Source organism: Cryptomeria japonica, chromosome 10 (assembly GCF_030272615.1).
Source record: "Cryptomeria japonica chromosome 10, Sugi_1.0, whole genome shotgun sequence".
NCBI classification, from domain to species: domain Eukaryota; kingdom Viridiplantae; phylum Streptophyta; class Pinopsida; order Cupressales; family Cupressaceae; genus Cryptomeria; species Cryptomeria japonica.
In genome coordinates, this window is record NC_081414.1 from 508,291,698 (window position 1) to 508,316,931 (window position 25,234).

At 36.5% G+C, this 25,234-nt stretch overlaps 1 protein-coding gene across 2 annotated transcripts in view; it reads left to right on the plus strand.

The window, feature by feature from the left end:
* Window positions 1-532: 532 nt before the first annotated feature.
* The window catches only part of LOC131079877 (methionine aminopeptidase 2B), a 63,045-nt gene continuing 38,343 nt past the window's right edge, over window positions 533-25,234 (plus strand). Inside the window, exons 1-8 of one of the 2 annotated variants that reach the window (XM_058017918.2) lie at window positions 533-728; window positions 13,234-13,399; window positions 17,762-17,798; window positions 17,951-18,058; window positions 23,800-23,899; window positions 24,083-24,228; window positions 24,322-24,413; window positions 24,596-24,690. In XM_058017918.2, coding sequence (XP_057873901.2) covers window positions 651-728; window positions 13,234-13,399; window positions 17,762-17,798; window positions 17,951-18,058; window positions 23,800-23,899; window positions 24,083-24,228; window positions 24,322-24,413; window positions 24,596-24,690 — 822 coding nt within the window. In that variant the 5' untranslated portion in view covers window positions 533-650. Of the gene's footprint in view, window positions 729-13,233; window positions 13,409-17,761; window positions 17,799-17,950; window positions 18,059-23,799; window positions 23,900-24,082; window positions 24,229-24,321; window positions 24,414-24,595; window positions 24,691-25,234 lie in introns of both variants that reach the window. The other variant, XM_058017917.2, reaches the window with a different exon arrangement.

A 25,234-nucleotide genomic window follows, 5' to 3' on the forward strand; every position in this document is an offset into this window, starting at 1 on the left:
GTGAATATGAAAAATTATTTATGAAGAATTAGATATCAATAGACCATGATCAATAAACTAATCATAATTATGATTTAACTCAAGACAATATTTTCTGTTTCTCTCTATTGCCATTTCCTACAATGACTTGTTTAATTTATCTTTTATCTATAACAAATATCTATTTCTTTATTATTATTTGAACAAGCATTTAAGTTGATGTTTCAATTGTTCATCTATTTGATATTTAATTTTATTCAAATATTTTTTCTTCCATTCAAAATATTTTCAATGACTATCATTTTACTTCCACCTATTCATATTTTAAAGATATCTAAAAAAGAACCCATAACAATTGATTCAATGAGAAAGATACCTATTCCTACTCTTAAGAACCTCATTTAAAAAAGTTCACAGTAAGAAAGTTCGTATTGTGGACAATAACTTCGATCGAAATTTTTCCGGCACATAAGTAATATTTTCACGAGAAGGGTTCAAGCCGTAACCCTCCAAAATAACAAAAGAAGAAGATTATTTTAATTATTTTAATTATTATTATTTTTATTTTTTAAATTATATATATAGATAGAGCCTCCCGATTCGAAAGAAAGTCATATATACTGGACAGGGCTGGTCTATTGGAAAATTTCATATTGCCAGAGGAAGAAGTGATGGGAGGTGCAGAGAAAAATGGAGATGTTAAAGAAGTGGAGATTGAGGAGGAGAGCAGAGCCCTAGATAAAGGACCTGTAAGTTCTTTATTCCTATCTATTGTAAATGTTTATCTCAGCAGTTACAATTTTTAGGTCGACACCGTGCTTTCTTGTTCAAATATTTCATAAGCGTTTCGCAGGTTGGAATCAAATGGATTTAATGATGTATTAGACCATAAGTAAAACTATCAAATTTCCTTTCACTTTTCGATTTTTTTTATAATCGGATTACTCAATATTCGTTGATCTTTGATTTGAAGAAAATTGTGTAAAAGAGTATCGCAGATGCATATAATATATATGTACATTTTTGGGCAGCGTGGGTTAAGCTTGGAGCGTGAGTACCCATTATATGTGTTAAAAATATAGCTTTCCAGAGTTTATAGGCAGTGCATGTTGCCTTTGTTTCACCATACAAATTTATTTCCATGCTTGTGTTCCTCAGAAAATTTTGGGTGGACAGAGGTTTGGGCGGCCTTCAGCAGTGTGTCATCTAAGCCATATTCGTTAAATCATCACTTCACCCCATATGCAATGGGTTTATGACCCATTTTTTCGGGGAGTAGCTTTTGCTATTTTTCTGATTTTATCACATAACTATTATGGAGTATTTTTTGGCTTGTTGAATTTTTGGGTTAAGTGAGGTTATAAGCTGCCTTGAGTGTGGTGGGCGAGAAGCTTGGATTGTATTTAACCTATTCATCGAACTATATTAGCATTAATCGGAATTGGGATTGACTCAGCAAACCAAAAGTATAATCAAAATTCAATTACTTGATGATTAATATTGTAAAACTTGGGAAGTTAAAAAATGCTGAATAATTCATAAAAATAGGGAAAAAATTTAAAAAATGCATTTCTTGTTATTTTAAGCCAAATAAAGGAAAAAAAAATGCTGCTTTTCCATCAGGAGAAGCTCAAAGTAATATGCATATACGATATATATATTTTCTTTTTAAAACTAGAGTGGGGTTTGTGTGCAGGAAACAGATTCGAGGGGCAGGAACATGTTCTTTGTTGTGATATAGGGTGGGGTTGAGGGGTGAAACCCCCACTATAAGTCCAGAATAAGGCCGTCGAGGCCACAGGTTCTTTATGGTGCATACCATATTTCATAATTTTATTGCTTTTAACCACACTACAAATTATTTAAAAAACATGGGGTTGAGGCCATAAAGCAGTGATTAGGTTCTAAATGAATGAGAATGAAGTGGGTTTTCACTGAAGAATGAGTGCCTTTGAGTGGGCTCTAATTGATCCAATATTTGGCTACATTGTCAAAATCTACCTTAGCTCCAGAAAAATCCAAATCTGCTCTGTAAAAATGAGGTCCAGAGTGGCAAAATAATTAACTTATAAGATATAGGCCCAGTCGAATAAGTTGTGAATGACTCTTGATTCTTTTGCTTTGAAAAATATGCATCTCGTTGGGAAAAACATAGCAGTCTGATTCAAATCAGATTGCCAAATCCTTCGAGCAGCAAATTAATTGTGAGTAAACATGATTTTTTAGCAAATTATTACACCATGCGTCTAACCATAACTTGACCACATGTCCGCTGATATATAGGCCATGTTTTTTGCAGCGCACAATGCTGTTATTGGTGTTTCCTATTACCATTACATAAAATCTTGAGAAAGTATTTTAGAAGATTCTAGAACATTGTTTTTCTTTAATATCATATGTTAGGATGATCTCTGTAGTCTGAAAATTCATTTCTGGACATCTTAAATGTTACTTAAAATCTGGAAACTCTCTGAGAGGTTTTGGAAACTTGAAAAACATGTCCAAATCATGTGGGCAGTTTCCAGCTGTTTTTCACAAGTATATGGAAGCTGAATCCTATCATACCAATTAAACAAAACCATTCATAAGATAAAAAATGATCACAGTAACACTCATCCTCAAAAAATATCCAGAGACAGAGGTTTGGTTGCACTTCAAGATCCTACAAACCTCTATTCTGACATGCTGGAAGCTCTGATGGTGCCAGAACGTATGGGATTTTGCCATAATTGCAGCCTTGACACCTAACACCTGCTTAGGAATCGAAAGAGCATAAATTTGAAAATATGTTTGTGCATCAAAACTTAACGTATGCATTTGCTTCAAGCTACCTGCTATTATTGCATTATGGTCACCCAATTACCATAAATCAATGCTCAACTTACCAGAAGTTATTGCAGATGCTACTTTTAATGTGGATGCAAAATTTTGGGTGGGATTGATCCTTGGTCATGGATTTGACACTGCTACATTTCCATGGGTTAGGGTTTGACGCCTTGCTACTATTGTAATGAGGATTGTGATCATTTTTTTGAGGAGGTTGGTTTGGCTGTGGTCATCAGATGCCAGAGATTTGCCAACATGTTACAATGCAGCCATAGATACCAGTCTAGTTCTTTTGGGCCAATTACTAGTTAGTGGAATTAGAGGGGATCATTATTGTAAGTTAATTTGTTAGAGAATGTCTCCATGACATGGCGTATATACCCATGAGGGTTGCTTAGTCATAGCTAGGGATTTTCCTTTGCCATATTTGCTGGTATAGATGTAATCTTTGGGTTAGATGAATGTAACAACATTTTGAATACATCACAAGATTTGTGGTGATATTTCTCTTGTTATGTATGGATATGTGCAGTTCCATTATGGATTAATGAGTATGCTTTATTGCAAGTTTTATGATCTTTGTTGTATGCAAATACATAGCTCCTTGTTCTTTGATTCCAACTGGTTCTACTCTAAATGCGTTGCGACTATGCTGCCCAATAGACAGGCACCAGTCTGGAACTATGTACCAATCTCACATCATTCAAAACATAAATCTGTAGTGTACGAGTAGGAGTAGTTTTGTGCATTCATGACCTCGTAATATAACCAAGGTTTTATCATCAAGAGAGCTATTCAAACGAATCTATTTCATGTAGGTCATGATGACATAATTTTATCAGCTATATAGGGGTTTTGAAATAGCTAGTGTACTTGGTTCAGTGACAAGCTTTGGGGCCAAGTCAACAAGTTGGGTTTGGCTATTGATTGGTTTAATTGTTCATTTGTTTAATTGCAATACCTGTTGAGGTATACCCTTGGGTACACCCTCTCGAGTCTAAGTTTAGTTTGAATAGCAAGACATGAAACCCACTCTCGTAGAGTTGGTGTTTAATCCTCCACGATCTGTTGATGAACAAATTTCACTTGTATGATGACAATTCTGGCCTTGTGAGTGAGATTTTGTTATAAACTTATAGGAATGGAGCAGCAGTTTTGGTACCCAACAAATACTATTGCAGTTTGTTCATATTCCATATATTCGATTGTAATCGAATCTTGTTAAGTATTACCTCTAGGAACGATCTCCTAGGTTTAGGTGAGCCCAAAGTGAAGGAGATTTTATCCACTTTCAGCAATGATACATCCTTGGCCTTGAAGTGAATTGATCCCTCTAGAACTGTAAGTAGTGATTCCTGAACTCAACAGTTGTGAAACAAGCAATGTCATAAGTTGGCTCCCAAATTTTATGGTCCCTATCAGGCTATCTAGTGCATAGGTGAGGTGGCATACAATTTAGCACTTCCACCTTGTCAAATCTGCCCATTTTTCATGTCTGTTGTCTCAAGAAAGTGATTGTTATTGCTCCTCAAGTGTCAACAGAGCTACATGAGTTGGATGAGAAGGGCTCGATATTTTTGGAACTTGAGGCTATTTTGGACAAACACAGAAAACACTTGTGCAATTGTTCTATTGAGGAGGTATTAGTCTAGTGGAAGGGCTTGCAATTTGAAGATGCCACATGGGAGTCTACTAGTGTTCCTTAAGCTTTGAGGACAATGCTTTTTTGTAGGGGGAGGCAATGCTAGCTAGTATTAGTTGGGCGCATATGCTTTACAAGTCACCCTTAGGTAGCACTCTAGCTTAAATGAAGGGATGCATATGCTTTGTAAGTCATCCCACCAGTTAGAATAAATTATTCATTCCACATGAATGGGATGATAGTTGTTGCCTTCGGCAAAACTTTACAATCTTCTTGATTGAACAGCATCTTGGAATATTTGTAATTGGAGTGTATGCTCTATTTGGAGGTTGCCCCCTTGAAGTGGTGTTGTAAAGATAATAAAAACATTTTTGTGTCTTGTTTCTGCAATATGTCTGTGTGTTCAGCATATTTTTTCTTGCAGGTTCATTACACTGTCTGGTATCTTTTAATTGCAAAAGGTTCTCCCAATAGGTGAATGCATAATTCAGAACATGAAATTCTTGAAAATCCTGCTTTTCATTTAAGAGATTTTTTAAGTGAGATACCATTATGAATCTTAGAGGAATTCGACATAAGGCTTCTGATTCAGATACTTGAATTTTGAAAATATATGTATCTATCAAAACATATATTATAATTATATATATTAAATACATAAACAAAGTTCAATCTCATTTTTACCATTTCTGGTGATAATAGGTTAAACTTAAATCTCAAGAAAAAGCCTTCTCTGGAACAAGATATCCTACTTGAGAGATAGACAATCCACCTTATAGGAATATATCTGACCAAAAAAAAAACTTGTGAAGTAAAGACCCTTGGTAAGGAGGAGGGTAACCAATATTGCCACTGAAATTGTGAAGGAAAGACACGTTCACGTGTTTTTTATGACAGCGTTGAACACAAAATAAAGTTACCAATGGTCACCTTACTCTCTCTTGATCAAAATTAGTCCGTATGCTAAGATTGCACAAAAACTTCAATCGGCTAATTCCAAGGTTCCTCCAGTGCGTGCACGTGACTTAGTTGATTGATGGGTTTTCTATTAACCCAAGGGGCCTTATGTATTCAATTGAAGAGGATAACAAACTCATGCAAGTTCAAAGATTTCTATGTGAATGATTTGCAATGAAAGCCCTAATTTTGGATTTTTGGATTTTCGAAATATGCTGAAAGGAAATGAGAATAGGGTAGAGAGAACTATGCTAAAGCTAATCTAATCCTAAGAACAAGAGACGAGATCACTCATGCAAAATCAAACCACGCTTTGCTTCGCCAGCAGAGCACAACTACGCGAAGGCGGTGCAATCTTCAAAGGGTGTGTAGAAGTTTTTCAGATCACCAATGTAGACCATCAGATCGAACAATCTCCACTGATAATCGAAGCTAAGCATACACACATAATAGAAGGCTCAGGCTAACTTTGCACAGTATGCAACAATCAGCTGCACACCAAAAGTATGAGCTCGGACTCTGCAACAAGTAATCCTATCAAATCCAGTTCTCCTAACAACATGTAAGCAAATCTAATCTATGAAGAGAGCAAGACCATGCAGATTGCTAAAATAGAACAAAAATACACCATCAAAATCAAACAATGTATTAAGTTGGCTACTTCAACAATCTTGATGCAACAATCTCAGACAATAATCTCTCCTCTTGCCTGGGCTTGTGAAGAACCTTCGGTTGCTTCATTGAGGGAATCTAGACTTCCCATTAGCTAATATGTCAAATGAACATTTCCTTCCACCAACTTCCTTATCTACCGGTCAACCTAGTGCTTAGTGAATTTTAGCACTGGTCTAGCCAGGACATTCAAATCATCCATTTGGGCTCTGACCAGTCTGGCAATTGAATGGGCTGATCTTTCACTTTCTCAAATTCAGGTTGCACCAAATCTGAATCCTCTTTCACCTGCTCCGGCACCTTAATTTCACTTATCTTGATGGTGTCAAGGGGCAATCTGGAATGCATTTTCCTTTGGACTTCAAGGTCATCCTCGACACCTGCCCAATAATCTTCTAAGTGAAATTTGTGTATGAATTTTACGCCAGCAACTTTCTGATTTGGTGGCAAGGATCATATTGGGCCCTAGATGTATAAAATGGCAGGCGATAGAATGCCAACTCCCCTGCTGCACTCTCAGCTGCTTCCAAACCTGGGCACATTTCCACGAAGTCACCTAGGACAACTGGGAATTTAATAGATTGCTTCTTCTTCTTCTTGTGTAATTGATCATAAGTTGTTAACTGCCTCATAAGCTCCAACAATATGAGCTTGTCCGTTGGATACCTCGACAACTTGTATGACTAGAATGAAAATCCCCGCGTCCTGCTGTAGGTGAATTTAGGAAATTGTAAGAACGTGGCTCCATACTTCTGGACCAAGGCTCTTGCTTGCGGTGACACCCTTACGTGCAATTGCTTCTGCATAAGCCATGTCAATTACATAGTGAAGGTGTCATTCGCCAACCTATAAGAACTAACATTGTGAAGATGCAGCTGGGGATAACACTCATGCACTTTCAGCTGTGCTGGTCCGCAACCCATGATTCCACTTGCTGGCACACCATCAAATCCTCCCCTTCGCACAAGCATATAGATTAGATAGGAGCTCATGAAGAAGGACTGGGACTTTCTTTCTTTTAAATTTTTCAGCTGTTCGTGCAAGTAATGACTAATCAATCTGGCCCAGTCAACTAGCACATTTGCATTCATGATCTCGCCTATGTAGAAGAACATCCATGTTTCAAAGTTCACAGAATGTGAACACCCCATTACTCTGCTTAGCATCATTATCAGGTCCACATATTCCTGCTTGAACTCAAAGATAGTGAGAGTCTTTGGCATTTTGGAGGCATGCATCCTAGGCTTCAGCAACCACTGTTTATTAATCAAGTCAGCACACCTGGTAGGACATGCTTCATATACTGCTTTAGCTCCACTGCTGGTCCTGTACGTCATGGAATAGTGTGAAGGAATTTTGAAATCCTCACCAATTGACTTCGGGGTCAATGTTGCCAGCAACTTGCCATCTGACGTTGAAATTGTTTTCCGCTCTGGATTATAATGCTCTGCACACTCCAAAATCAAGTCTGGACACTGAATAGTAGGAGGAAAACTAGCTGCCGCAACAATTCCGCTCCTGACAAATTTGACAGTTGTTGGTCCCGAACATTCTGATCTTGAATGCAACCAAATTGAATGTGCCCAAATTTGTATCGCTGATTTCCTCCCATCTGGAATTCATCTGGGAACGAGGAAGGAAACCTTTCATCTCTGCCTTGATCAATGCTTGCTTGGTGAGGGTAGCTGCCTTGCTTGATTCTGCCATCCTGAAAAGCACCTTGGAAATGATGAAAAAAAAGACTTAAGTATGATCTCTCTTCACTTCTCCAATTCTTCTTTCTTGAATCCTGCACGTGAGAAATGAAATGCTTCTCCATGCTTATATAGAATCCTTCAAATCATACTGCTAAGTTACGAAGCATCAATTTAGCAATTGAATTTATTATGCGTCTTACTTTCCCAATCACTGTGCCATGCACAAGAAACTTCCCTTGTGAGTGAGTTTGAATTAGAAGTTTCACTTAATGCACTAAGTTATGCGTCATACTTGGAAGATTCCCTTCGCCAACTCATTAACTTTCCATTCTTTCAAATTTTAGAGGGAAATTGAAAGATTCTTCAAGATTCTCTTGATTTTCCATTCTAACTTGTCCTCTTCTGCTTCTGAAGGAATTTTCACGCTTCTTCAACATCTCCTATTTTTTAGGGATCCTCCTAAAATTTAGGAGCCAGGTTCATTGGATAGAGAAATTCCTCACGATTCCGAATCTATAAAATTTTACAGATTTTGATAAGATTCAGTGTCTAAAAATAGAAAATTCAAAAATTTGCCCCATGGGGTTTTTACTTTTCATTCCTCCTTGACCCTTGGACTTTCATGCCTTAGACAAATTTTTGAGTTTTCAAGCTAAGCATGGAATTTAGGGCGGAATTCATCATTTCCTTGATTATCCTTGACTTAGCAATTCTGGCATCCATCATCTTCCTTAGGTGGATTTTTGAACTAGTCATGGAATTCATGATTTGGAGGATTTTCCTTCATTACCCCTTTTCAGCGCCCTCTTTGAGTGTTGGGTGGATTTTCACCTAGGAGAAGGAATTCACAACTTTTTCCTTTCTCCATGACACTTCAATTTTGATGCCCTTCCAACTCCTAGGGCAGAATTTTGCACTGAAGGAGGAATTTCACATTTTGGAGTTCTTCCTTGACTTCCTGAGTTTGGCGCCATGACCTCTTCTTGGGCGCTAATTCTTCATGAAGGAGGAATTCGCACTTTTTCCTTCCCTCCTTGACTTCTCCACTTTGGCGCCCATCCTTGGTCTAGGGCGCAAATTTGCCTTGGGGGAGGAATTTTGACACTTTTGTGAATTCCGAGGCAACTCAAATTTTAGTGCCCAACTTCATTTTATGGCGCTATTTCACACTTGGCATGGATTCTCGCAATTTTCTATTTCTCCATGCATGCTTCATTCTGGCGCTTTCTTGAGTGGTGGGGCGGATTTTCACTGTGAAGGAGGAATTCAACATTTCATGCTTCTTCCGGACTTGGGTGAATTTCTGAGCTTTCTACTTTAGGAATGGGTTTTCAACACTTAACCATTTTCTGACACTCCCTATTTGCTTTCTGACTTTCTGGAATTAGACGTAGTCATGAATGCTTGGCCTCCATAACTTTGCCCGGATGGTCCTGTCAGAACAAAGTTTCCAAAAATAGAAACCTTTAGAACGTCAACGTTAGATCCCTAGATAGGACACATGAATGACTTACTATAAATAGAAACTTACTAAAAATAGTAAGTTTGATTTTTGGCAAAATGACGACATTCCAGGACTTAGTAAAATCCCTAAAAAATAGGAACTTTCTAAAAATAGAAAGTTGCTCCGTTTTGGCTCAAATTTTACTGGGAGGTTCCTTGTAGGGTCCTGATTTCAGTTGTATGCTTATTTTTTTTCAAAACCCTAACAAAAACCCCCAAAATCTAGGACTAAAGGCAAAAACCCTAAAATTGTTGAGATATGCCCTAGACTTCACCAAATTTGCTCAAACAAAAAGCAGACTCAATCAAATTGACCCCCAAACATGCGCAAAACCGAGAGACTAACGAGACTGCCACCAAAACCCACAAAAACCAAAACCAAACGACCAAAAGGGCCTAAAAGGTAGGGGGTCCCTATTTGGGATGGGGTGATGTGTGATTAGGTCACAACAAGACCTTTGGTGAGAAGGAGGGTAACTAATATTGCCATTAAAATTGTAAAATAAAGACCTTTGGTAGGGGGTAGGGTAAGTAATAGAATAAAACCAAAGGATGGTTATACATGCAAATCTCTCAGTGATAAGGGAATGGATGAACAAAGATATAAGGCTAGAGGATGGCATGACTAATGAAGTGCAAAGTTGAATTTTACAAAGGGCATTCTGCATTAGAAAGTGCCAATTAGAAGATACAAACACATGTTTACAGTAGAAAAAGGCTGTTATTTCTAACATGGTTGAAGCCTAAAAGATTGCTTTCTTTAACAAACTCTTTCAAGGTAATTATCATTTCATTTTATGTTGATCACCTATTCAAAGATTTTTGTGGTGTTGTTTATGCAATGCCTCCATGTTTAGATCTGTTCTGAACAATGTAAGCTAAGAGATTCCCATAGACTTGCATTTTGGTCTAGGCCACATGGCATGCATTCATATCACTTGGAATTTGTAATGTCCTGTTCTCGAGCCACTCACAAGCTAAGATGGGATCATCAGTGGTAACGATATTTCAAATGACGAATATGATCATACTCGGCTAAGGCATGAATCGATAGCGATTGGAAGAATGATTAAATAAGTTTAAATTAAAGATTTAAACTTATTATTAATAGAAACAAGGATACAATGATCGATTATATTAACTATGGGCCATAAAGCCGATACATGGATGACTCGCTATCACTTCATGAAATTAGTGATTTATCGATTGAAGGACAAAGGCCTCAGCAAAGGTAATCCACGTGGAATCTGCATACACTCAACAAGTCTATTGCAAGCATCATATCTAAATGTCATCAACATAGCAGTGAACAACATGAGACATCGATTAGGTGAAAGATATCGATTGGAGGCAAACTTATAATGGACGAACATGAAAGTCATTGTGGGAGCATGGGAACATCGATACTTGAAGAACATAATCAGGTTTTGTTTCCGCAACTAATCATCAGCTAAGAGGGGATCGATAACAATGACTGGGAGGTAGCAATAACAAATATAGATACGATTAAGCTAAGGGGAGTATAATCTACAGAATGAATCATGGTGGTATCAATTAGTAAGAAGACCAATCGTATGTGGGTAAGGGGACAACAATTAATAGATACGTAAATATTATCAGTGATATAATCAATGATCAGCGAGTGTGAGAAGACACGGAACTGTTTAGCAAGCACCGACTATTAAGAAGATTAATTATGAGACATAAAGTGACATTCAATTACAAACAACCAGATCACTTATTGGGCGCTGATTAGGAAATCTAATTGATAAGCATAATCATCTTGAAGAGGTATGATTAGTATGAGTAAGGGAGGCAATGATGAACAGACATGACTTGTCATTCCAATTGCAACATATAAGAAGATATTCGAACTCATTTCAATGGGCAATAATTGAATATATAAGAAGATATTCAAACTCATTTCAATGGGCAATAATCGAATACTTAGTTATTTTCTATAGGGCTCCCAAGAGCCAAGGGACAACTGAATAGAGGATGGTAATACTTACCCCATTGCAAGGGTAAAGGACGCATGGTTGAAAGAAATTATATCAGGGACAATGTCATAGTTGAATAAACATAAATCTATATTAGGAAAAGCAACCAAATAATATTATTCGGATCAGGTTTATGAGGCAAACTATCAGACACAACAGAGAGCGATATCTAGATCTAAAATTATAACTGTGTAACATCAAGACAATCAGAATTTCCCATGAATATAGATCCCTTTGCATACTGAATACTATATCAGACAAGGAAGTTTCATTTTTACATTCCATATTCACATCTATAAATATATCGAACTAGTCCTCTTTAATCTTAACGTTCTATAACAATAAGCCTACCAAGTGTTTGAATCAAGTCATTAAGTATAATAATTCGAGGAAATCTAAAAGGGGACATTACAGAATTCATTTGGTAGAATCCATGCATTTGCATTGCTACTAGCTCTCATCAGCTACAATGGCACTGTCCTGTCAGATGGGCTCACAGACTGGATCTTCACAAATAAACACTTTTGCAGCAGCAGCATCCCTCCATGACAAGTAGAAGGTATTTTATGCAGTGTATCAAATTATGATCTTTTATCAGGATACAACTGCAGAGTTCTTGAGTCAATGACTCAAAAACTATGCAGTTGAATCCTGACAAAAGATCATAGCATTTTTCTCTTTCAAGACTCAAAAACTATGTAGTTGAATCCTGATAAAAGATCATAGCATCTCTCTCTGTTGAGAATGGCACTAATGATGTAGCAGCATTGTTCACGTCCCTCAAATATTTTAGTAGCTTCTGAATCTGGCATTTCCAGAAATGGGGAAGGAAAATTAAACCTGTTGGTGGCAAAACTTTCAACTTGAGGAGCTCTGTCGCATTTCAACACAATTTTTTTTTACTTAGGAAACCATATTTATGAATTTTTAACCACGAGGACAGATCCGAGATCCATCTTAATCTGGTTTTGATGTGTGTTGATTGGTATCCAAAATACAAGGTGTAACTTAAGAAAACAAATATTGATTCGGTTGCGTTTCACTTTGGAATACATTCTTATGATGATGACTCTGCTCTCCATCTCTTTCCCTTTTTCGTAAAACTGGATTTTTGCCATTAATCATGGACAATCAATCAGTATGTCAATTGGTGATGATTGTTGTGTTATCTCCTTATCGAAAAATTAGCTTCAATTGCCTCCTTTTGTGTTTAGAACTTTAGTGTTTGAAGAATTATTCCTCCAAGAAACTACATCACTTGTTTACTGAGTATTTTTTGCCTTGGCATGTATAAATTTTTCAAATTTCAGTAGGTAGAATCTCTTGGTTGGTGGGATACCAGGGGAACAATATCATAAATTTGTTTAGGGTTTGAAGAATTTTTCCTTCAAAAAACTTTGACACCTGTTTAACGAGTATTTTTGCCTTGGGATGTTTGGATTGTTCAAATTTTAATAGGTAGAATCTCTTATTTTTTGGGATGTCAGTGAATAAAATCATCTTAAATTTTCTACTATGGGCTTGGACAAATATGCTTTCATGAAAAAGCAAATGAGCCGATTGGTCTGTTTTGTATTTTTTCCTTTTTTCTGCTTCACTTTGATTGATTTAGTTTGCTTCTGAAGTGGCAATTCGCAAGCATCATTGTTGTCTTGTACCAACAGTGTCCAGTTGGGGTGTTCCATTATTTAATAAAATGATTTTCCAGGCTGAGATGTAATGTTTTTAACTTAGTTTATTAGTATTTTAGACTTGAATGGTGGGATTGTTGAGGGTGATGGTGGATAGTGCTTTTAGTTTTTGGGAACCCACAATGAAGATTGAAATGTGTCATTTAAACATAACTATGCAAGTTGAAAAGACTGTACTATACTTACATGTCATTAGGCTTTGATAACCAGTTGAAAGAAATTTCTATTTGATTTAGATTGTAATTTATCTTATTGTGTTCGATTAGGAATCAGTGGAGACAAAGAAAAAGAAGAAGAAAAAGAAGTCTGGGGTGCATGAAGAAGAGCCATCAGGTTCCCCATCTTTAAATGGAACAAAGGAAGCAGCCACTACCGCAATCGCTAAGGAAGATGAAGAAGAAGATGGGCAGGTGGAGAATGGAGCCGTAGATGGTCCGTCAGGTTTTTTTCTATCTTATCTTTTCTATCAGGAAGATAACGGTTTTTACTATTTTTGCCATGATAATGTAATACTCTTGATTTGACCTGAAGATGGATATGAGAACACTGCATGGTTTAAGTACTGTTCTTATTGCACAGGATCATCAGCTATTTCTAATTAGTTCTAACAGCCAACCGCAACACTTCTCTTGTTTCTTCTACTCAAATGCTACCTTTAATATTATAAGGATGCTGGAGATTTGCAGTACTTGTACCATTCTATTATTTTTGTGGTTGCAGGGGTTCCTAGAGGATTCTAAAGATTATGTACCATCATGATAGCATAGGTTAGGTGATAATATCTACAATTATATTCATAAGTTGTTTATGATGGGTATCTGAGGTATTGTTTGGGAAGGGGAGTAGGCATGGAGATTTGTAATGTTTGCAGCTGCAGGGACCATGCACAGCTTGTTTACATGGGTGGATATTGGTGTATTTTAATTTCAAGGAAATGGCTGCAAGGAGTAAATCTTTGTATTCCAGAATCATCAGAAAAAGTAGTGTAGCCCATACATTTTAAAACTGATTGATGTCCTCAAAGAAGGCATGATAGTGAGAGAAGAGGAGATTATAGGTGAAGATCTCTAAATTGCTAAATTATCAATTCGGATTTGGGTATGCTGGTATGGCAAATTTTTATTTGGTGGCTTTGTGTTTTTCCATACCAAAAACACTTAAGAATAAAAAATGTATGCATATTTGCAGCCTACAAACAGGAATTAAATTCAGAAATAGTAACCACTGCATGAACAGAGTATTTACGGTGGAATTGGAAATTATGGAGGAGATGCATGAGGAGTTAAACTGAAGTTATGAGGAAGAGGCCGATTTTAACAACACTCCTTGGTTAGCTTACATACGAGCATGCAATCCGCAGATCACGGAGCAAACAGTTCAGCTAAGTTGCGCTGACTGTGTTGCATGCGCTAACACCCCCCCCCTTAAGGTTAACTAATGAGACAAACCTAATGAAAGGAAATAAAAGAGGAAAGAGGGAAAATCCAGTGTGAACAAAACCCACCCTCAAAATTTACACTAACTCTGCATAACAGTTGCTATGCTGCAATGTCCTTCACCCCAAGAAGGTCTCGCAGAAAGTGAAAATGAAAAGATAAGTGCCATGGAAGGACCAAATATCCCCCCACAATATGTGCTCAATGGTAGATGCTCGAGACTGGACACAAAAGATGTGCTCTCCTCTTTAAAACCATATGTTGGTCCTCCTATTCTCATGGGAGATATAATAAACATCACCACTATAAAAATAAAAAATTCTACTTTGATGCCAGTTTAACTCAAATGCCATTATAGATATTTGTTGTTCAATATGAGAATATTAAAATCAGCAAGCAATGTATATGGGTCTTTATAAGATCATCATCGTCATTGACAATGGATAATGTAGGTAGATTAGAAGAATCATTGACAGTAGACAACGTAGGTAGATTAGGAGATCACAAGCAGTGCCATGACATTCACACTAAAAGAGTCTTGGCTATCCAACTCCTCCAAAAAATGCAGATTGTTGGGCAAATCACAAGCGGTGTCACTGACATTCACACTAAAAGTATGTTGGCTATCCAACTGCTCCAATAAATGCAGATTGTTGGGCAGCGGTAGCATCCAAGTCAGCTTGCTTTGGTTCTACATCCCATAACTTCGTTGCCCCTTTTTGGTAGTTTTTATGTTTGCGAAAGAAGGCGCAAGATGAAATGCATATACATTAAGTCTTCAACCTCTTTTGATGCCAATTATTGCACTTTTTGTACTTGTATGTACTTCAATTTGGCTTAGATGAAGATGAATTGGCAACCTATTGTGGCAAAGTTAGAGAATTAGAGATATAAAATTATAATTTATAAATCAAACTTCAAATGTGAGAAAAATTGAAAATATATTTCAAAAATGAAAAATCGAAATCCAACTTTAGAGAGTTTTAAATAAGAAGTAAAAAACTTACATGTTACAAAGCTTTAGATTTTGGAATGTTTGGCCATGGAGGTACCACCAATTGTGAGCATCTTTATCATACACGTCATGAAGAGTAGAAATTTTATGAGCATTGCAGTGTACAAAATCAACAAACTCATTTGAATCTACATCCTCTACACAAGGATCAGGGAATAGTCTAACAAATGCTATCTTGAACCCTTTGCTTACTTCTACATCTTTGTATGTTGCAATCCTCCTTGGCAAAGAAAGGACCTTTGTGCTAATATTTTTTGAGTACACGCAAAGACGAGGATGTAGTGGGTTGGTCATTTTGTTCCACCTCTCAATAAGAATTTGGTGCAATTGTTTGAAGAATGTTTCTTTTGGAACTTGCTTCTTCTTATTTATGATGTTCTTCAGCTTTTGAATCTTTGAGTTGATGCTTTCATATATCACTCCCAATCATGGTTTGTCAATGATTAAAATGGATCATATAGATGATGGTCTTAGCGATCCTTATAAGATATTCCACATGATACCACCAAATGTCGAGCCCAAATGTCATCTAGGATAACTTGCTCGACAATTGTTGCCCTCTTAGTGTTGGGTTGCCTTCATAAAGTTGTTTTGTTTTCATTTTCCTTAAGCATCTTCAATTTCAAGAATGACTTGGTTATGTTTTGTGACATGTGGGAGTTGTTGATAAAACATTTGAATCTCTATAGCTTCGCCATAGAATTATTTATTTATTGTAATCAAATTTGCTACCTATCTTTTGTAGCATAAGTTTGAGTTAGTGGGTAGCAAAAGGCATCCAAAACACGTATTATTAATGTGCCTCAAGCAACAAATCATTTGCTTTCCAAGTTATTTTTTGTTCATTCTGACTTGGGAATAATTATTAGGCCCACTTTTTGAATGGACTGTATGAGGATGTTAGCAATAAATTGTGCATCCTTTACATGAGCCTCACAACCTGTGATTTTAAAAAATTGCCCCTTTTCTATGAATCCTTAATGGGTCTTCAATAAATTTTCTACAAGTTTCTTCTCCTTGGGCAATTAGGTGCTACAAAAAACTTCTCATAACTTAGGTCCTTGTTCCTTTTTGGAGTCTCATTAATTTTCCCAACATTTCCTGTCAATATGGTGAGCAAACAATGTTGAATAACAAACCATTTGCATCTTGCAATACATTGATTGGCAACATCTTGGGATTCATTTTGAAATGCTATTTCCAACAGTCACTTTGATGTTTTATGTGAAGTAGGTTCTTCTTGAGTGTGACCAAAAACTGGTAGCTGTTTGCCACAACTTTAGGGATGGATGGGAAAGGAAGGGGCTTTATTGCTCAAGATCCTTTCCTTGCCAAGTTTACTAGCTCTACGGGCAATTGCTTCATTTCCTTGTTCTTGCTTTCTAATAGATTCCACCACTTTAGATGTTGGCATTGGTGCACCGTTCTTGCTCAGGCAATGTTTGATGTCCATTTGAAGAATATCACACAAATGGGCCTTTCACCCAACAACATGAACTTGTATGCTGCACATCACATCCACTACAAACCCAACATATCTCTCACCATGTGCAACTTGTATCATGCCAACATATTTCCACAATGTGAATTTGGGTCGGCTTTGAACTAGGGGGATCATGGAGCTAGAGTTGGCTGTCATTGTAATCCCTCGGACAGAAGACTGGAAAACAACATATTGCAAACAAATAAAAAAACAAAAGAAAAAAAATATCCTAACTCATTTATGTATAAGAAAAGATGAACAAAGAAAACCAAAAAAACTTACCTCTTTTCCAAATTTTTTTCTCAATGATCTCTTTGGCAGCAAATGGGCTCGTGTCTATGCATAACTATAACAACGCAATCACTTTGGAGCTTTCAATGATCAATCTTCACCTCTATTTGTGTAATGACAAGCCAAGAATGAGAGATTAGTAAGCTTATTTGGTTTTTGTTTTCTGCATTACGTAAAATTAGTAAGTATATATTCTTTTCAGTGTGATAAGTTTACTTATTTCATTTCTCTATTTCCTCAATTTATAAAAGTTCTCCATCTGCTAGTGTCCTGAATTTGTTAATCTTTTGAAATTTGCTAAAATCTTCAATTCATTGAAGTTCCCAATTCACTAATTCATTTATTGTAGTCCTCAATGCAATAATCTTGTGCGATTCATTAAAGTTCTCAATTCACTAATTTTGTGCAATTCACTAAAAAGTAAACTACACCGTGCTTGGTTTTTGCCATATTTCAAAATATAATATGGTGATTCTTCACTAATTCTTTATTTATCTTCCTTCTTGTAAAGATTGTTAATCAGGCATACTTTTGCTGTTACTAAATTCACTGTATGTGTATGTTCTTAGATGCTGCAAAGAAGAAGAAGAAAAAAAATAAGAACAAGTGAGCTGTTTTTTCTCTGTGTCTAGCAGTCATTTCTATATTTGCTGGCACCTGTAAGTGTGTAGGGTTATCTTACTGCAACTTGATGCAAGTCATTTTGAGTGTTTAATCAGACTTACTAATGGCACTTACTTGGTAATCATTATGCGCAGGAAGAAGAAGGAACCATTAGAACAGACTGATCCACCTTCAATTCCTGTAGCTGATCTTTTTCCCTCTGGAGATTTTCCAGAGGGCGAAATTCAACAATATAAGGACGAGTGAGTACATGACTTTTTCCTGATAATTCATCATTGTATATATAACTACATCTTCATATTTTCTTTCCATTTCAGTAAATCTTCATATTGGGTGCCCATTTGTGCAACTTTTTCAATTATTCTCCTTTCTTGCTGTATGCCACTGGATTAAAGAATCACTTTAGGTAGCAGGAGCCTGAAACCATGATCCAACAACTAGCGAGGTGTGTTATGCTAGGGGTCCATGGCAAAAACCATGAATTCCACTAGCCAACAAGGTGTGTTATGTTGGGTGATTCATGCTTATGTCATGGATTCTACTGGCTAGCAAGTTGCGTTATGCTAGCTCATCCATGAAAAGAGGCACGAATTCTATTGGACAAAAAGGTGTGTTATGTTGTGTGATCCATGTAGAAAAAAAAACCGATTATACTAGCAAACTCCGTTATGCTAGGCAACCAACAATGATAATTATACTAACTGTAATGTCCCCACTTTTAAATATAATTTAATAATAAATAATAATAATAAAATTAAAATACAAAAGAATAAAAATAAAAATAAAATATAAAAGAATATAATTAAATATAATTAAAATTGATTAAAGTTAACGAGTAGTCAAAAGGCATGAAATGATAAGTTGTGACTCCCCCAAATATGATGTATAAAAGGGAGAGGAGAACTCATTTGAAGGAGGGGATAATTTGGGAATCAGAAGTGCAGATCTGATTGTGAAAGGTTGTGTCCTTTTTCAAAGGACAAAAATAATGAAGAGTTGCACTCTTTCAAAGGGTGCTAATGGTGAAAGGGTGTGTCTCTTGCCAAAGGGCATACATGATGAAGAGGTGTGATCTCTCCCTCACAATGAGAGATATAAAGGAAAGGAATCAAAAGCATCTAGTGACATCACCATTGATCAGATCAGATCAGAATTTTAGTAGTACTATTAATCAGAATTTTTGTAGGCTGAATTCATGATCAGGAATGGAATCAACATGGATTTGGACACCTATGACTATACTCTTAGGATAGAAGTGCTGGGCGACAGCATCCTTAGGGTTTGTGTGATTCGAAGTTCGATAGTCCTTGCCACAATCTGTCCATTTGTGCCACTTTTGCAATCAGAATTGTTGAGATCTGGCTTGTACACATGAAAGAGGGAAAAGGGTTGTGTTGTGTAGGGGCTTGCCTTGGTCAAACTCCATGTTGGTGTTACCACCTCCACAACAACGATGATGATGATAAAGATTGTGTGCCCTCAGGGGAGTAAAGGCAAAGCGAATAACATGAATTTCAAAGATTACCTCAAATGTGAAGCCCTTGTTTGGATCCCACACAAGGTGCTGATGTGATGCTCTTTGAAGTCCTGCAAGTGTTAGTGCATAACATGGTAATAACAATAAATCAAAAACATGAATGTCAAAGATTACCTCAAATGTGAAGCCCTTGTTTGGATCCCACACAAGGTGATGATGTGATGCTCTTTGAAGTCCTGCAAGTGTTAGTGCATAACATGGTAATAACAATAAATCAAAAACAATACTTGATTGCAGATCACAGTATTCTTGATAGTTGATCTCTAAATAATGCATGCTTGATTTGGGGGAAAGTGATTACAAATATGTAACACTCACCTATCATGGATTATAATTGACGACAATACGTTTGGTGTGTCTTCAAGTGGTTGGTGCAGATTTATGGTGTTCTAACCATGCTTTTGGCAGAACTTTTGACTGGTACAACAATGTAATGTCCCCTTTCTAAAATAGGATTTAATAATAAATAATAATAATAAATTAAAACATAAAATAATAAAAATATAATATAATATAATTAAGTTAATGAAAGGTCAAAAGGCATGGAATGAACAGTTATGATTCTCTCAAACATGAGATATAAAAGGGAGAAGAGATCATTTGAAAAGAAGAAAGGAGAAGGGAAGAAATGAATGGAAGCATGCGAACCAAGGAAGGATTAATGGAAGAAGAAAGGAATGGGAAGTAGAAAGGTTGTCTCTTTCAAAGGGTTGTACTATTTTAAAGGGTGGAAATTGTGAAAGGTTTTGTCTCTTGCCAAAGGGCAGGCATGATGAAGAGATGTGACGTCTCCCTCACATGGGAAGATATAAAGGGAAGAAGGTTCATTTGAGGAAGAGATGGAAGGGAGATCAATTTGGAGAATAATTTATTATTCTCAAAGATAACATTGAAGGGTGGTTACTCAATTTTAATGAAGGGCGGTGACTCAAGTCTTATGAAAGGTGGTGGCCCTTTCACCGATGAAGTATACAAGAGGTCATTCCAATCATTCAAAGATCACTTATCAATCATCATTCCAATCATTAGCAAACAATCAATCAGCAAATCATCCTATCAAATCAACAATCACTTAATCATCACTCACCAATACTTCAAATCATCAAATCAAAGGAATTCATTCATTCAACCAATCAATCATTGAAGAGATCATTTGTCATTTTTCAAGCGGGTTTGTATATTTACTCAACCTATCCAAATGTGATCATCACGTGGCAATTTTGACTTTAGAAGTGGGGTGGCATTGATTTGGTGTTAATTTGCCATACTTTGGGTGTAGATTTTTATTGCAAAAATCTTTCCTTGGATAGACAAACAAGTGGTATTTCCTTGTATTGACTTATGTGTGCTTTGGCAGCCACTTAGCCACCTTCAAGTGTGGATATTTAATGGCTAATCTGTCTTTGATCTGTGCTTTGCTTTATAATTTATTCTATTCCTTTCTTTTGCCCTCCCTTCTGTTCAATATTAGGTGCCTTTGAATGAATTCCTTGCGATTTGTTGGCTGAAACTTTTCTCATCACTCCTCAAGCATGGATTGAGGAATTGTTTAACTCATCTTGGCATCCATCTTGGTCTCTTTCCTTGTTTTCATAGCCTAGATCTTTGTTGAAATCTTCCTTTTGTTGCAAGAATTGTTAGCATGAACAAGATCAAAGACAAGACAATTTGGATAAATTTTGACTTGAAATATCATTGAATAACTTCTCCTAATGTGTTATCAATGATTTACTGACAATTGAGTAACAAGAGGAAGCCTAAAAATGGAGTCTTGTAGGGGCACAACCACCATTGCATCTGTTGATTTTAAAAGGATTGTGCTACCATTGATTGCAACCAAAAAGTTAATCGATTGTTGCAACCTGTGATCTCCCACTACTTATGATGCTCAACCACTTCCTTGTTGACATCTTGTATTACCTCTCTTAGCAAATCAACTCCGAGGCTCTCATATGAGGGTTCTTTGAAGCTAGGACCCACAACATCCATGTTGATAAACTAGCCGCAATTTCTTCCTTTTTCACTCCGCTTTTTGCATAGGCATCGAGACAACTTTGCTTGGTGGGTCATTGTTGGCAATTGACACTCATCCGGTGGAATCTGGTGGTTTCCAGTGGCTGATTATTGGTTTAGGGTTGTCATTGATGGCAACTCTTCATGGAGATTTGATCCGGTGATCATAATTCTTCTTATCCGGAAGCGGGTGTTAATCGGTAGTTGATTAACCGGTATTTCAGGATGAACAGAGCATTTTTGGGTTGGGAAGCTTTTTGGTGATTGCGGTGTATTGAATCGTGTTTTTGTTGATTGGGTCGACTTAGACACATCACTTTATCATTGTTTTGGTGATCCACATTATCTTTGGTGATCTGGCCAAGCCGACGGGAGACTACATGTTACCTAGCAAACCGACATGACAAATATCCTATTTTGTGGTTGCCGGTATATAAATTTGGTGTGGATGATCTTTTTGGTGGATGGTGCGATTGTATGCATGCGAGAGGTGATCGAGAATCCGTTTTGGCGCAGTTTCATGTGCACATTCTTGATCCGGTAGCTGACTGAGATTGAGAACAGGGCAGAACAGAGCAGATAAGTAGAAAGGAGCCAGTCAGAATATTTGGCACTCAACTGGAACTCATCCAAGCATTGCAGATGCTATTTCAGAGTTCATTCATTGTAATTCATTACTGTAACTATTTTGTAAGTCAGTGAGACTTCCCTGAGGGTTGTAGCCTTCCTGGTTATTGTAATTGAGCAGTGAGCTCTAGGTAGTGTGCCTGAATGCCTATGCATTCCCATATTGTAATATTGTTTTTCTATTGGCCATAGTGGAATAATATTGTGGGTTCAAATCCCACCGTGGTTTTTCCCATTTGGGTTTCCACATAAAAATCCGGTGTTATGATTTTGTGGTTGTTTGTTTTATGTTTCTGCATTTCAGTTTCAAGTATTTCCTTCTAGTGGCTTAAAGTTATGTTTGAAAATTTGGTAACCGGTAGATCACCGATTCACCCCCCCCTCTCAGTGATCCCTAATTCCAACAGTCACATCATTAGGACAATTCTTACAAGCTTTCACATTGTGCCCTAACAACTTTGTAAGATGCTATTTGATGTGGTTGATCACCCCACCACTTTCATTCTCATAAAAGTTGCATTTCAGTCAATTTGGATTGGGAAATTGTACACAATTTCCCATGTAAAATGTCTTTTGTGGCATGATGTTATATGGGCTGAAAGAAAAATCACATTCATACTGGTTGGGAATAATAAAAAATGTATAAAAAAGCCACATCGGCCTTTAGGTTTAGTCAAAAAATAAAAAACCTAACCCTAGCAGATTCTAGTAGACTGGAACAATGGAAAAAGACTAGCAAATGACCAAAAGTGAAGTATGAGGACCATTATGAACAATACTACTAAAACTTCAGTTTTTTCAATTACCTGCATTTACAACATGTTCTTTTGCTTTGACGCGAGTTTTTGTTTGGCCAACCTGAGTTTGACTGCTTATCCAATTACCTGGGTGTGCCAGTAAGATAATTACTGCAATTACTTGCAATAACATCAGTGTTTTCTGGTTTCTGCTACTATAGTTTGATATTAAACGCTAATTGCATATTTTATAAATAGGAGAAAAGCGAAAGTTGAGGAAAGATAACATCTTAAAACATCTATTATTTTTCCCAGCTCTGCTGGATAGGCCTGACTATTTTCTAATCTTTTGGATTGCTGAATGGGGAAGATATTAAGGATTTTCATTTTTTTACCATGATTAATTAACAAATGTTTTTATTTATTATTTAAATAGTACATGCTAAGATATGCATAACATCACAGAAGTTACTATTAGCATTAATAGCTTCAGTTTTTGATGAATATAATCTTTTGTTGGAATTTTAACCATTTGGAGTAAAAAAAAAAATGATGAACAATTAGATAACTGGCAAAAATAGCCTATAGAGCTTTCACAGATTTACCACTCCCCACTACTTCAGTACCTTATAATACCAGAGTTTTCTTTTGATGTTTTGTTGTTTTTTTGGTGATCACTGGGCAAATGTTTCTGTGTGTTGAACTATACATGCCAGTGAATAATTAATTTATGACACGTTCAAAACTTCGTTCTATATGTGTGAGAAAACCTTCACATGCTTTGTTGCTTGACAAAATCAATGTGCAGGCCTTTTTGATAAGACTTTAGATAATTTGTCTGATCACTTACAACTGTCTGAGTAAGTTTTTGGTATTTGGTTAGTCAATTTGAATAAGAACATATCAGAGGTCATTTTCATACAACTTATTATGAATGGTCTTCTTAAATAGGATTGAAATAGGCATTGTTTGTACATGGATTTAACCTTGTTACTTTCCTAATTTTAAGTTTATTGTTCACAACTTCACAGTAATAGTTGAATGCTAACTCCAGCTAATTATCTATCAGTAATTTATGGCGAGTAACATCTGAAGAGAAGCGGGAACAAGAACGATTTGAGAAGCCTATGTACAATGCCATACGTCAAGCAGCAGAAGTGCATCGTCAGGTTATTGTGCACAATGATTTGAAGTTTGCTTGTCACATGGAGGATCTTACTAGTCAATTACTAATATAATTTTTTGTCTGAATGTGCTACCATAATATTCTTCAGTTGATAGGCTACGGGCTGATATATGTTTAGAGATATGCAATTTTTTAATTGTTTTGTTTGGCTTTTTTGTTTTGGAAGGTCCGAAAGTACATCAGGAATTATGTAAAGCCAGGAATCCTTATGACTGACTTGTGTGAAACATTGGAAAACATGGTGCGCAAATTAATTCAAGAAAATGGACTCCAAGCAGGCATTGCTTTTCCTACTGGTTGTTCACTGAACTGGTATGTTTAAAAGCATGCTTTATCAGTATTGAAAACATGCAAAGTACACTTAGATCTTTCTATTATTTATGAGTATGCTGCTATTCATGATAGGGTTGCTGCACATTGGACACCAAACTCAGGTGATAAGACTGTTCTTCAGTATGATGATGTCATGAAATTGGACTTTGGAACACACATTGAAGGTACATGCATGTAAAGTCACATCTATGTATTGTAAGTTTTTGTATTTAGAATGTCATAGGATCGTATTATTTTGATAGAATAAAGAAAGGAAGAAATCCTTCAAATTGATTTCATTTTGTATATTATGAACATGGCTCCGTTTTGCTCATTTCTTTTGTTATGGTTTCCTTATTTACTCCAGGACATATAATTGATTGCGCCTTTACAGTAGCATTCAATCCAATGTTTAACCCACTCCTTGAGGCTGCGAAGGAGGCTACAAATACTGGCATTAAGGTATCAAAAGTTGAATTTACTTGTTCATAGGGGTTGGGTACATTTGCTAGTTTTGATCAATATGCCAATTTTGATACATAATGTTGTTTCTAAATGTAGGAAAAATCAAATTTATTGTATAGGCACTATAAAGAGTTACCTTATATATCATCCATTTTAAGTCCATGTATGTAATAGTTAATGCTATCTGTCATTGAAGCGGTTTTATGCTTGATGTTTTGTGAATATTTGTAATCATTATAAAATTTCTTGAATTGTAATTATAATTGAAAATAAAAGGAATTGCAACTTTTGGTACAAAGGTTGTGTATAAGAATTTTGGTGAAAATAGAAGTAGGAAACTCGCATTTGTAGTGCACATATCCTAGAAGTGGCACAATTTTCTATTACTATTATTATTGAACACCCATAGATAAAAAGTAAGTTTTTACAGAGATGCGTCCTCGACCCCTTGGGATGCTTCTCGGTGACAGGGACGCGTCTCCCGTCTTGGAGACGGGCACAAAGACTCTGCAAGGTGTGCAAGAGGGCAGTGTGAGTCGGC